At 38.8% G+C, this 12,903-nt stretch overlaps 1 protein-coding gene across 1 annotated transcript in view; it reads left to right on the top strand.

The window, feature by feature from the left end:
- Positions 1-678: 678 nt before the first annotated feature.
- The window catches only part of LOC133622953 (beta-1,4-galactosyltransferase 3-like), a 29,379-nt gene continuing 17,154 nt past the window's right edge, over positions 679-12,903 (top strand). Inside the window, exons 1-2 of the mRNA XM_061985814.1 lie at positions 679-718; positions 10,343-10,609. Of these exons, the coding sequence (XP_061841798.1) occupies positions 10,381-10,609 (229 nt within the window). The 5' untranslated portion in view covers positions 679-718; positions 10,343-10,380. The remainder of the gene's footprint in view (positions 719-10,342; positions 10,610-12,903) is intronic.

Here is a 12,903-nt window from a genome sequence, read left to right as displayed (position 1 = left end):
TCTACCTTCAAGGTACTCAAAGCGCTTTGACACTATTTCCACATCCACCCATTCACACACTGATGGCGGGAGCTGCCATGCAAGGCCCTAACCACGACCCATCAGGAGCAAGGGTGAAGTGTCTTGCTCAAGGACACAACGGACGTGACGAGGTTGGAACCCTCAGGTTGCTGGCATGGCCACTCTCCCAACCTCACCACGGCGTCCCATTACTGGTTAGTTTTAAAGTAACACGTGTAAACAATAGAGCCCTGACATGATGGTGTGAAGTATTTGCGAGCAGCAGTAATCATTAAGATAAGGCAGTGGAGGAGCAGTTACCATAGAAACGGGACTCAGGTGGGACAAAGACAACCCAACCCCTCTTTAGAAAAGAAAGACTTTGTGGAGAAGGAGACAACAGACATTTTGCAAAGAGCTAGAGAAAGCAAGATTTCTCCCTTTCACTCGGGAATTGTGTTTCTTTGTTTCAAACGATCACACTGTAAAATAAATCTAAGATGGCCAATCTGAAAATTGACAACGACTCGGTGAGCTTTATTAGAGATTAAAAGAACACGCGTTGGAGGAAAAAGTCTTCCTCCCTTCCCTCCGTAACACCAACCAACTAAGGCCATTGCATCTTAATAAAGACACCACGCCCACAGTGACACTCAGTGCTCAAGTGACTTTACCTGCACACCACATTTTAAGGAGAGAACAGGTACATCAAGCTTCTGTGAGTCATATCTTATGTTTCTTTGTAATCAATATGTTGATCTTCAATATTTGTTGTTCAGTATTTAGTGTGTTTAAACAATACTGTGGCTTCCACCAGTTCTCCATTGATGTAGATTTTAAAGTTAGTGCTCCAAGTTTACATTTTGACAGCAATGTTTTATTTAGTTTCAGTCATATAGTCATCGAAATGGTTTTGTTTCGAGTCAAAATCAATTTCACAATATTTTAGTCAACTAAAAATTTCAAAAAAAAAATCTCTTTACAACATGTTCGAAAAGGAGTAGGAAGAAGCCAAGCTTATTTTATCCTACCCCTTTTCCAATTCCTAGCAATTTAGTACCACATATTCACTTCCTGTCCTCATTTTGTAACACAATTTACATCAGTGAATACACAAGATCTCTTAATAATGGTCAAGTCAGGTATGGCTCACATATGAGATGAATAATATCTCATTTTCAATGAAATCCAAGATGTTCATCAAAATTCTGCTTCCTTGTACTTTGTAAACACTTTGTTTGAACTGCCTCTTAAACGGGATCATATTAGTACATTGTTGAATTTTTTTGCTTACTCTATTTCATAATTTAATTCCAAATACTGATATGCCAAAGGTTTTAAGTGTTGTACGTGCATACAATTGTTTTAAATTAGATTTTTTTCTGCGCTTATATTTTTCCTCTTCTGTTGAGAAGAATTGTTGTGTATTCTTGGGTAGCAGGTTATAGTTTGCTTTGTTCACAATTTTAGCTGCTTGCAAATGCACCAAATCAATTCATTTTAATATGTTTGATTCAATAAAAAAAGGGTTTGTAGGTTCTCTATATTCAACATTATGTACTATTCAATCTGATCTTTTTTGTAGCACGGTTTCTGAATGTAGTGTACTTTTGTATTTATTTCCCCATATTTCTGCACAATACCTCAGATATGGTGATACTAACAAGCAGTGAAACACAACAAAAAAGTTTACTTAAAAAAACATGTTTATTTATGCTAATTGCAAAGCATCTCCATCCATCCATCCATTTTCTACCGCTTATTCCCTTTGGGGTCGCGGGGGTCGCTGGAGCCTATCTCAGCATCTCAATAATGGAATTTATAACAAAAAGTAGAGCTTAATGCTATTAATTAATATATCAATAGGTTAATAATTTCACACTAACCTTCAAGTTATTATTTCACTTTAAATAAAATCATGTATATTATCAATCAATCAATCAAAGTTTATTTATATAGCCCTTAATCACAAGTGTTTTAAAGGGCTACACAAGCCACAACGATTATTATTTAAAATCAGTGGTTGAATAATATTTGTCATTAATTTGACAGCGTAGCACACTAGTTATGTACATTGTGCAACACTGCGCTTCACAACAAACGCAAACAAAGTCGAAGCAATTATGCAAAATATCATGTACGTCACTTGCCAGGATGACTCACCTGGCAAGGCATTTGTAGAGCACAATTCATACTCACGGCAATTCAAAGTGCTTTACAGAAAATTGCAAGGAGAAAAAAAAATTCTTGAAAATAATCATAATTTATGTTAAATTCATGAAATATAATCTTCATAAAATCAATCATAATTCAAATTAAAATCAAAGAGTGTCGATAAAATACTTTCAGTTGCCATAAGCACAATTAAATAAAACAGTTTTCAGCCTAGATTTGAATGTTGACAACGTTGAGGCCTGTCTCAAATCTTCTGGAAGTCTATTCCATATTTTCCTACCTGTGGCGTTTTGCTATGTTCTCAAACATGCAGGAGACATGTATCACTTTTTACGGGCATTTTAGAAGCAGTCGTGCAGTGCATCTACATTGAAACCATTTCTTTTTTCTTTTCTGTTTCTTTTTTGGCGCTGAAGGTGCATGGGAGAGAGGTTGCACTTACTTCGCTCAATACACAATAATGCATACTTCAATAAATGTTTATTCATATAAGAAATATTTTAATTGTATATGTTCTATGTGAAAGAACAACAGTTATTTAAAAATACTAAAGTACACCAAAATGCATCAATTGTATTTGTTTTAATCAGCCCCTTAAGTCCTCTAGCAGCTATAAAGTTATAAAATGATGTTGCTGAATAGACGATATGTCTACATTTTTTTTTTATTTCTCATTGTCTGTCCGTTCATCATGTGTCTGAGCGGCACAGTTTGCACCTGCTCAGTGGCCTTGTGGTTAGAGTGTCCGCCCTGAGATCGGTAGGTCATGAGTTCAAACCCCGGCCGAGTCATACCGAAGATTATAAAAATGGGACGCATTACCTCCCTGCTTGGCACTCAGCATCAAGGGTTGGAATTGGGGGTTGAATCACCAAAAATGATTCCCGGGCGCAGCCACCGCTGCTGCTCACTGCTCCCCTCGCCTCCCAGGGGGTGAACAAGGGGATGGGTCAAATGCAGAGGACAAATTTCACCACACCTAGTGTGTGTGTGACAATTAATGGTACTTTAACTTTAACATGAGTTATTAAAAAAAACGCAAAATAGTGCTGGCAAAACGGTGATGAGTGTTGATAAATCACACTGCGTGTGATAAATAATTATTTGTGCTTTTTCTCCTCCCAAGTATTTTAGGCATTTTGATGATCAGCATATATTTTCCATAGTAATGAAGACAGAGATGCAAAATAGATTGCTCACTAAAGAGACGCAATCCACTTTGCACCTGTTTTAGTACACGCAAACCTTTAAAAATATCAAGCCCTATGTGTCCAACTCTAACCTGGAGAAGAAGATTGCACCTTGTCAGGCCTTTACTGTAGCTCCTTTCGATACACGGAAACACAGGAAAGTTATTTTTTTGGAAAACAGGCGTTTATTGACGACTCCTTGCTGTACACACCATCCACGCCGTGAGAGCTTAGAAAATACAGTACAATACAGCACATCAGACTTCGGTTTTGCATCAATAAATAAATAAATAAATTAAATTACACAAATACAATACCTCGTTGGCTACTTGTAACGAAAATAGGTTTCAACAAAGACTTGCTTGAAGTTTTGCAGGAATCAATGAATCAACTTAAAAATATTTCAAGGAGCTAAGGATAACGTGCTCATGCCCCCTCCCTTCTTGCATGTTCTCTCTTGTTTACAGACCTAGGGGGCGCAACATCACAACACTGGTTCTGCTTTGCAACACAATTAACACAATACATATACTGTCTCCCCAGGAGGTTTTACAATCACACACTTTGTGATAATATTTTATAACTCTGCATCATGAACTTATTTATTCAAATGTATTTATGACATATTTTTAAAGCATGCAAACTCTCTCAGCAACAGCTTCATCTACCTTCACGTTCAATTTGGGTGTCCCACCTGAAGACAAAGCTCCTGCTGGTAGCTCTTAACCACGATGAGGTGGCAATCTCTCATGGGGGAAACTAAAAAATAAAAGTACAAAACCCAAAACCAGTGAAGTTGGCCCGTTGTGTAAATCGTAAATAAAAACAGAATACAATGATTTGCAAATCCTTTTCAACTTATATTCAATTGAATAGACTGCAAAGACAAGATATTTAATGTTCGAACTGAGAAACTTTTTTTTTTTTGCAAATCATTAACTTAGAATTTAATGGCAGCAACACATTGCAAAAAGGGGCATTTTTACAACTGTGTTACATGGCCTTTCCTTTTAACAACACTCAGTAAACGTTTGGGAACTGAGGAGACCAATTTTTGAAGCTTTTCAGGTGGAATTCTTTCCCATTCTTGCTTGATGTACAGCTTAAGTTGTTCAACAGTCCGGGGTCTCTGTTGTCGTATCTTACGTTTCATAATGCGCTACACATTTTCAATGGGAGACAGGTCTGGACTACAGGCAGGCCAGTCTATGAAGCCACGCTGTTGTAACACGTGCAGAATGTGGCTTGGAACTGTCTTGCTGAAATAAGCAGGGGCGTCCATGAAAAAGACGTTGCTTGGATGCCAACATATGTTGCTCCAAAACCTGTATGTACCTTTTAGCATTAATGGTGCCTTCACAGATGTGTAAGTTACCCATGCTTTGGGCACTAATACACACCAATACCATCACAGATGCTGGCTTTTGAACTTTTCGCCTATTACAATCCGGATAGTTATTTCCCTCTTTGGTCCGGGGGACTCAACGTCCACAGTTTAGAAAAACTATTTGAAATGTGGACTCGTCAGACTACAGAACACTTTTCCACTTTGCATCAGTCCATCTTAGATGAGCTCAGGCCCAGCGAAGCTGGCGGCGTTTCTGGGTGTTGCTGACAAATGGCTTTCGCTTTGCATAGTAGATTTTTAACTTGCACTTACAGATGTAGCGACAAACTGTAGTTACTGACAGTGGTTTCCTGTGTTCCTTAGCCCACGTGGTGATATCCTTTACACACTGATGTCGGGTTTTTGATGCAGTACCGCCTGAGGGATCGAAGGTCACGGGCATTCAATGTTCGTTTTCAGCCTTGCCACCTTGCCACATTTCTCCAGATTCTCTGAACCTTTTGATGATATTACAGACTGTAGATTGGGAAATCCCTAAATTCCTTGCAATAGCTGGTTGAGAAATGTTGTTCTAAACAATTTGCTCACGCATTTATTCACAGAGTGGTGACCCTTGCCCCATCCTTGTTTGTGAATGACTGAGCATCTCATAGAAGCTGCTTTTTATACCCAATCATGGCACCCACCTGTTCCCAATTAGCCTGTTCACCTGTGGGATGTTGGCATTATAACATAGGAGAAGCTAGCATTCTTCTAACAGAGCTGCCAAGTCTCAGGCTTTGAGTAACTTTGATTGACTGATCTAAATAAGCAATCACAAACCAATCCTTTAGCTTTTGTGCCTGAATCTAGCCCACCGCAGAAGGCACCACACAATGTGAAAATGTTATCAGAAGCAACGTAAGATCGGTCTTTTCGTTTTCGTCTTCCACAAACACCTCAGGAATGGAATGATCTTTATTGTAGTACAACCTGTTCCCAATTAGCCTGTTTACCTGTGGAATGTTCAAAAAAAGTGTTTGATGAGCATTCCTCAACTTTCTCAGTCTTTTTTGCCACTTGCACATAGACAGCTGAGTCTTGGCCTGAAGACTTTGCCCGTCTATGCTGTGCCATGCGTCGGCTTATTGGATGTTTTGTTTCCCCAATATGTGAATCAGTGCATTCGTCATGCCACTGGATAGCATACACCAAAAATCATGAATGTGGTAGGATATATTCTAAACTTCTGCCACCAATCTACATGACGCAATTAAATATGGTTGGATTTCGTTTCTGACTACTTTTAGTCTCGTTTTTAATTCGTCGACACTGGTTGTCTGTCTATCTGTGTTGGCCCTGCGATGAGGTGGCGACTTCCGCCCGAATGTAGCTGAGATAGGCTCCAGCACCCTCCGCGACACCAAAAGGGACAAGCGGTAGCAAATGGATGGATGGATGGATGGTTTACTGAGGCCTGAGGGAAGGGGTGTGTGTGTCTGTGTGTGTGCGTGCACACTCATGGGAGCCTCTGACACAGCAAAGAAGAAAGATGATTTCATACCAGTGTTGTAGCATGTCTCTTTTTCACCGATAATTTTGTCAAGTTGTCATAAATACATTTTGTGGGTATATTAAACTGCTGTAGCGGCCCGTGCGTTTTCCACCTAGGCCTTTAGTGATGTCCGACTTCAAAATACCATAATTTATGTCCCCACATGACCATTGCTGGAGAAATACTATATAGAAACACATTTACGCACTACTGCGCATTGAATCACCACCAACAGTGTAAAAAACGGGTTATTTTCTGCATACAAAGTTTTTTTTTGATTTGTGCTATGTATAAACCAGGGGTCTCAGACACGTGGCCCGCGAGACGTTATTTTGCGGCCCGCACTTTAATATGAAAATTTGATGTTAGTGCAGCCCGTGAGTTTAATATGAATGGCGCTTGACGGCGTCATACTTGCCAACCCTCCAGATTTTTCCGGGAGACTTTCGAATATTAGGGCAACTATTCTCTCGAACGTCTGCTGATTTTCACCCAAACAACAATAATAAGGGCGTGCCGTGATGGCACTGCCTTTATTGCCCTCTACAATCTGAACAGACATCGTGCCAGCCCAGTTACATATTGTATGAGGCTTCTGCATACATACTTAAGTGACTGCAAGGCATACTTGGTCAACAGCCATACAGGTTACACTGAGGGTGGTGATATAAACAACTTTAACACTCTTACTAATATGCGCCACACTGTGAACCCACACCAAACAAGAATGACAAACACATTTCGGGAGAACATCCGCATCGTAACACAACACAAACACAACAGAACAAATACCCAGAATCCCTTGTATTCCTACATTATACACCCCCGCTACCACCAAACCCCCTAGTATGCCATAGCTGTAAGGAGACATGTTGTCACGAACTTGCATGGCTGCAATATTTGTGACTCATAGATGCAGGAGACGGGTAAGACAAGTATTTAATTATAGCAAACACAGGATTTGCATACAGCTAACAGTGACAACGAGGAAGAACTAAGCAATCTCCGAGCCCTCACTGGAGGGCTAGGCAGGTTAAAGTTAAAAAGTTAAAGTACCAATGATTGTCACACACACACGAGGTGTGATGAAATTGCCCTCTGCATTTGACCCATCACCGTTGATCACCCCCTGGGAGGCGAAGGGAGCAGTGAGCAGCAGCGGTGGCCGCACCCGGGAATCATTTTGGTGATTTAACCCCCAATTCCAACCCTTGATGCTGAGTGCCAAGCAGTGAGGTAATGGGTCCCATTTTTATAGTATTTGGTATGACTATTAAAATTGAACTCACGACCTACCAATCTCAGGGCGGACACTCTAACCACTAAGCCACTGAGCAGCCTGATTAGCAACTGCAACCAGGTGTGCCAGGCTGTCAATCAAGGACAGTTGAGGAGGAAAATGACTCAGGGAGACAAACAAGAAGTCGAACTACAATACGAGCGCTGACTAGGAAATAAATGCAAAAATTAAAAAAACATGACAAATGTGATGTAACAGATCGTCACACTCTTTACAATGCAGAACATCAGGCACAGGGCAGGATGTATTTTGTTTGTTTGTTACCATTAACCTCCATCATGGTATTTCTGGTTATTAAATGTACAAAGGGAAATGATCAAATGAAGACGGTAATTATCGTACGTCTGGCAATGGTGGTGGTAGTGCGGTCAGCTTATTCTTCTGTTGTTTGGATACTTTACATTAGTTTTGGATGATACCCCAAATTTAGGTATCGATCCAATACCAAGTGGTTACAGGGTCATACAATGGTCATAATTTAAGTTCTCATGTGTCCAGGCACGTATTTCCTGAGTTTATGAATATAATATGATTTTTTTTTTAAAAAGAAAAAAGATTTTGTGACGATAAAAAATATCGATGTAATCGTAGTAGTATTGACTAGATACGCTCTTGTACTTGGTATCATGACAGTGGATGTCAGGTGTAGATCCACCCATGGCATTTGTTTACATTGTGACGACGGTGAGCTATTGTATCCTCCTACGGTGTGTAGTGAAGCATGTTTAGCTATTCCTCGTCCTGCAGGGATGATACTTGTAAGAAACTCACTTTATTCGTCGCTGTGGAGGCGAGGATTAGCGATTTAGAAGAAGCTAAAACACTGCCGATGGCGGATGGACATTAGCCGCTAACTCATACTTGCCAACCTTGAGACCTCCGATTTCGGGAGGTGGGGGGCGGGGGGGGCGGCGTGGTTGGGGGCGTGGTTAAGAGGGGAGGAGTATATTTACAGCTAGAATTCACCAAGTCAAGTATTTCTTATATATATATATATATATAAGAAATACTTGACGAAATACTAAGTCAAGTATTTCTTATATATATATATATATATATATATATATATATATATATATATATATAAGAAATACTTGACTTTCAGTGAATTCTAGCTATAAATATATATTTCTTTTATTATATATATATATACATGTATGTATATATATATATAAGAAATACTTGACGAAATACTAAGTCAAGTATTTCATATGTATATATACATATATATATATATATATATATATATATAAGAAATACTTGACTTTCAGTGAATTCTAGCTATAAATATATATTTATTTTATTATATATATATATATATATATATATATATATATATATATATATATATGTATATATAAAATAAATACTTGAATTTCAGTGTTCATTTATTTACACATGTACACACACATAACACTTATCTACTCATTGTTGAGTTAAGGGTTGAATTGTCCATCCTTGTTCTATTCTCTGTCGCTATTTTTCGAACCATGCTGAACACCCTCTCTGATGATGCATTGCTGTGTGGCACGCACAAAAGTGCTTTCATCAAATGCACTAGATGGCATTATTGTCCTGTTTAAGAGTGTCACAACATTGCTGTTTACGGCAGACAAACTGCTTTACGGTAGACAAAAACGTGACTGCTGTTGTTGTGTGTTGTTACTGCACTGGGAGGACGTTAATGAAACTGCCTAACAATAAACCCACATAAGAAACCAAGAACTCGCCCTCGATCATTCTACAGTTATAACATGATTGGGCAGATACGCTGTTTATATTGTGGGTTAGCGGACTCAGGTCCGCATGGACTTGAGTCCGCCTGAATTTCGGGAGATTTTCGGGAGAAAATTTGTCCCGGGAGATTTTCGAGAGAGGCGCTGAATTTCGGGAGTCTCCCGGAAAATCCGGGAGGGTTGGCAAGTATGCGCTAACTAGCTAGCCATGTTTTAAAGCACCTCTTTCTGAGGGCGTTTCAGTGTTATAGCTTCACCTTTATCGTTACTTTTTAAGACAAAATACATCCGTTCTCCCTTTTCTGTCTACACACTGTGTCTGCTTCTAAGTACTCTGTGATTGTGCCGAACATGCTCCTCTGCTCGTAAAACTAGCAACGTCATGACGTGACGACAACGTGCCGTCATGCCTGTAAAAAAAAAAATATGGCGGTACTTTTCAAACAGAGTATAGTACTGTTTTTGATTCATTAGTACCACGATACTATACTAGTACCGGTATACCGTACAACCCTAGTAAACATTTGAATGTATGTCTGTAGATTTAAGTATTGCTAAATCTGTAAAATGATACCAGCTTGCCATGCTGATAATGTTCATTGTAATTTTCTTTATTTTTGTTCTGTAAAGTTATGTGAAAATACAGATAGTGAGCTTGAAATATATTCAAAAAAAATTATGTTTGTTCAAAAAGGTTAAAACCAATGTAAAAAAAAAAACGATAATTGAGATCAAACGGTATGAAAAACATATATTGTTATGGGTTTGTTTTTTTGCCGTATTGCCCAGCTATATGTAACAATGTGTACAACCTATATAACAAAAACAATGGCAAGAAACAGATATTACACAGTGATTGTCCAATCAAATACACCTTTGCTGTCCTTGGGTTTCCATTAAATCTGTATCTGTACCGGAAGTAGCTACTAAGCAGCAATGTTCTATGAGATATGTATTAAGATTCTTAAATATGTTTTTATTAATAGAACAAGCAGGAGAAAAAAATAATTGCTGAAGGAAAATAATGAGTGATTGTTTTTGCCTTCCATAATGACGAAGGCTCACACTTTCTACACAGCCTCACCCTGCCCGTTGCCATGGTTAAGTTGAAGGTGGTGAGCTGCTTATTGGTCGTGGTCGTCTACATGGTTCTATCAGAGCTGGCGTTCTTGGATTACCTCCAGAAGATGTTTCAATCTCCCAAGAAGTACGCCGTAGACATTTCAAGACGAAACTACATGTATGAAGGCTACGGGGATGTTCACCAGACCAAAGGTCAAAACAAAGAGGGGCTTCCTTTGTGTCCCATGACCTCACCTCTTTTAAGTGAGTAAGAAGACCCTGTGTGTAAGTTTTAATGTTGATTTCTTGTGTATTCTTTCATGTTTTCGTCTGGCCCAACTGAGCTGGAAACCTCCTATTGTTGCATTGATGCTGTATCTCATGGTCTTCATGTTTTTGTATTACCTTTAACTAGGAATGAATGTAACAATATCAACATTTCTTATCACAGTTATCGTGACCAAAATTATCATGTTTGTCATTACACACACTAAAATCTTTTTGTCAAAGTTTTTTTTTTTTTTTAAATAACTAAAATATATAAATGAACTGTTATAAAGCCTGATGGTCTGTACATGGCAGCCAACTGTCTCTGCGAGTGCTATGCCGATCACAGAGCCGAGTTAATCCTATTATGGCCAATCGTCTTTCAGCCGCCCCACAGCGCAAATACAAACGTTTTAGTCCTGCCCTCGAGTCACGCTATCTCTTTCTTAAAAAAGAATCAAGTTTACCTTATTTGGCATTAATCTCTGTGTTAGTAATGCTCCATACAGTAGGAAGGAAATTCATACGGCCCCATCTGTCGCAGTTTACCTGACACATGAAACATGGCGAATTAGGGAGGTGCACTATCCACTTTAGCTGGTAGATGGCAGTAAAGTGTTGAAATATCAAAAAATGTGTTATGTAGCAACTCCAACTTTGACCACAAGGTCAGTTGCTAGTGTAGTGCTTTCCTTCATTTTCAGCAGACTGCATTACAAAATAATTAACCCCCCACTATGTTGTCCCGATGCCAATATTTTGGTCTCGTTATCAAAATGTATTTTGATACTTTTCGCTACTTTAAAAAAAATAATTCCTTTTTGGATTAATTTTAACATAAAATCTTATGATACATTAAACATATGTTTCGTACTGCACTCCTGGACAATTTTAGAAGATTAAAATAAAAATTAAAAGGCATTAAACACATTGGGTTTTTGTTGTTGCACTCAAAGAACAATTTACAATTGTATTTATTCCATATAGCTTGCTATTATCTAGGATTAGGTTAGAATACAATGAAAAGCTTTATTGACATTGTATTAAATACTTCATGATTTATGGTTGCCATTCTTGGTTTGTGCTTTAGGACAAATACAATCATTAGTAAATACTAAAAACAACCCTATGGCTAAAAGTACACAGATAAGACATGTAGCAGGTAAAACACACCTTGTTAAAGATAAAACACAAATTGTAAGAATTTGTTCCAAAATTCAGTCATTTCACTTGCATTAGTTTGCGCTATGGGGGCAGTTTGGACTCCGCTAATATTTGGCAAAAAGCCAACCAGCTGTGTGTGTGTGTACGTATCTGTATGTCCACAGCAGGGGAGATAGTTAATTATATAACCTTTAAACTTACTGTCAAGGTCTGGATGATTGGTATTTAAGTGTTTACTACTTAAGTTTGAAGCGCAGGCGGTAATACTGTCTTGCCACCTTTGGTGAGGCATGTTTTAATCCAATGCTTGCAGCGCGGTAGTTCCGTGTTTAAAGCGTTACCTTGAACAATAGTTTTGAAACCCAACTACCTCTATATTGTGCTTTATGTACCCTCTTTATTAACCAGTAGAATTGCCTTTATTTGCCATTTTTCCTCTCCACCCTGTTTCTGCTTGTGCGCTCTGTGTGTGTGCGCACTGACACACGCAACACGCCCTCTGCTCTGTACATCAACGGCGCACGGCAGCTTGTGGATGAAAAAAAAGTACTAGTATTTTTAAAAGGCAGTACAGTATAGTTTTTAGTTCATTAGTTCCGCAGTACTTTATTAGTACTGGTATAGTGTTTTAATTGTAGTATTGTCATAGAATTATCACATGACACTTTGCCTATAATTTAAAAAAAAAAGTCGACTTAGACTTATACTTAGGCAATAGATGAGTGTGTGGCTTTCTCGGCTGAGGTCCTTTGGCCCCACTGGCATCTGAACCAAGGCAACAAAAGTGGTGCTCCGTTTTCCGTCCTACCACGTGTGGAAAAACATTTTTTGTAATTTGTTGATACACCAGGGCAACGTTTACTACAATCAGCAGATGTCCTGTTACCATGATTCTGCATAGGTAGATATTGTCAACGTCCTCGACTGACGGGGTCTACAGACACGAGGCACTGGGCTTCACTGTTCTTCAACAACCATGGGGTCAGGACAGATCTTGTCAATTTCATTTAGAAGGCTGTTGATCAATTCCGTTGTTTATATTTTGGAGAGCAGTGCAAAAAAAAAGGCTCCAAGACAAGACAAACCAAAGAAGCAAGCAGGAAAAATAAGGGAGAGGGTAAGGGAAA

Source organism: Nerophis lumbriciformis, linkage group LG12, assembly GCF_033978685.3.
Source record: "Nerophis lumbriciformis linkage group LG12, RoL_Nlum_v2.1, whole genome shotgun sequence".
NCBI lineage: Eukaryota > Metazoa > Chordata > Actinopteri > Syngnathiformes > Syngnathidae > Nerophis > Nerophis lumbriciformis.
The sequence above is the reverse complement of the archived record's forward strand: the minus strand, read 5'-3'. Positions and strand labels throughout refer to the sequence as shown.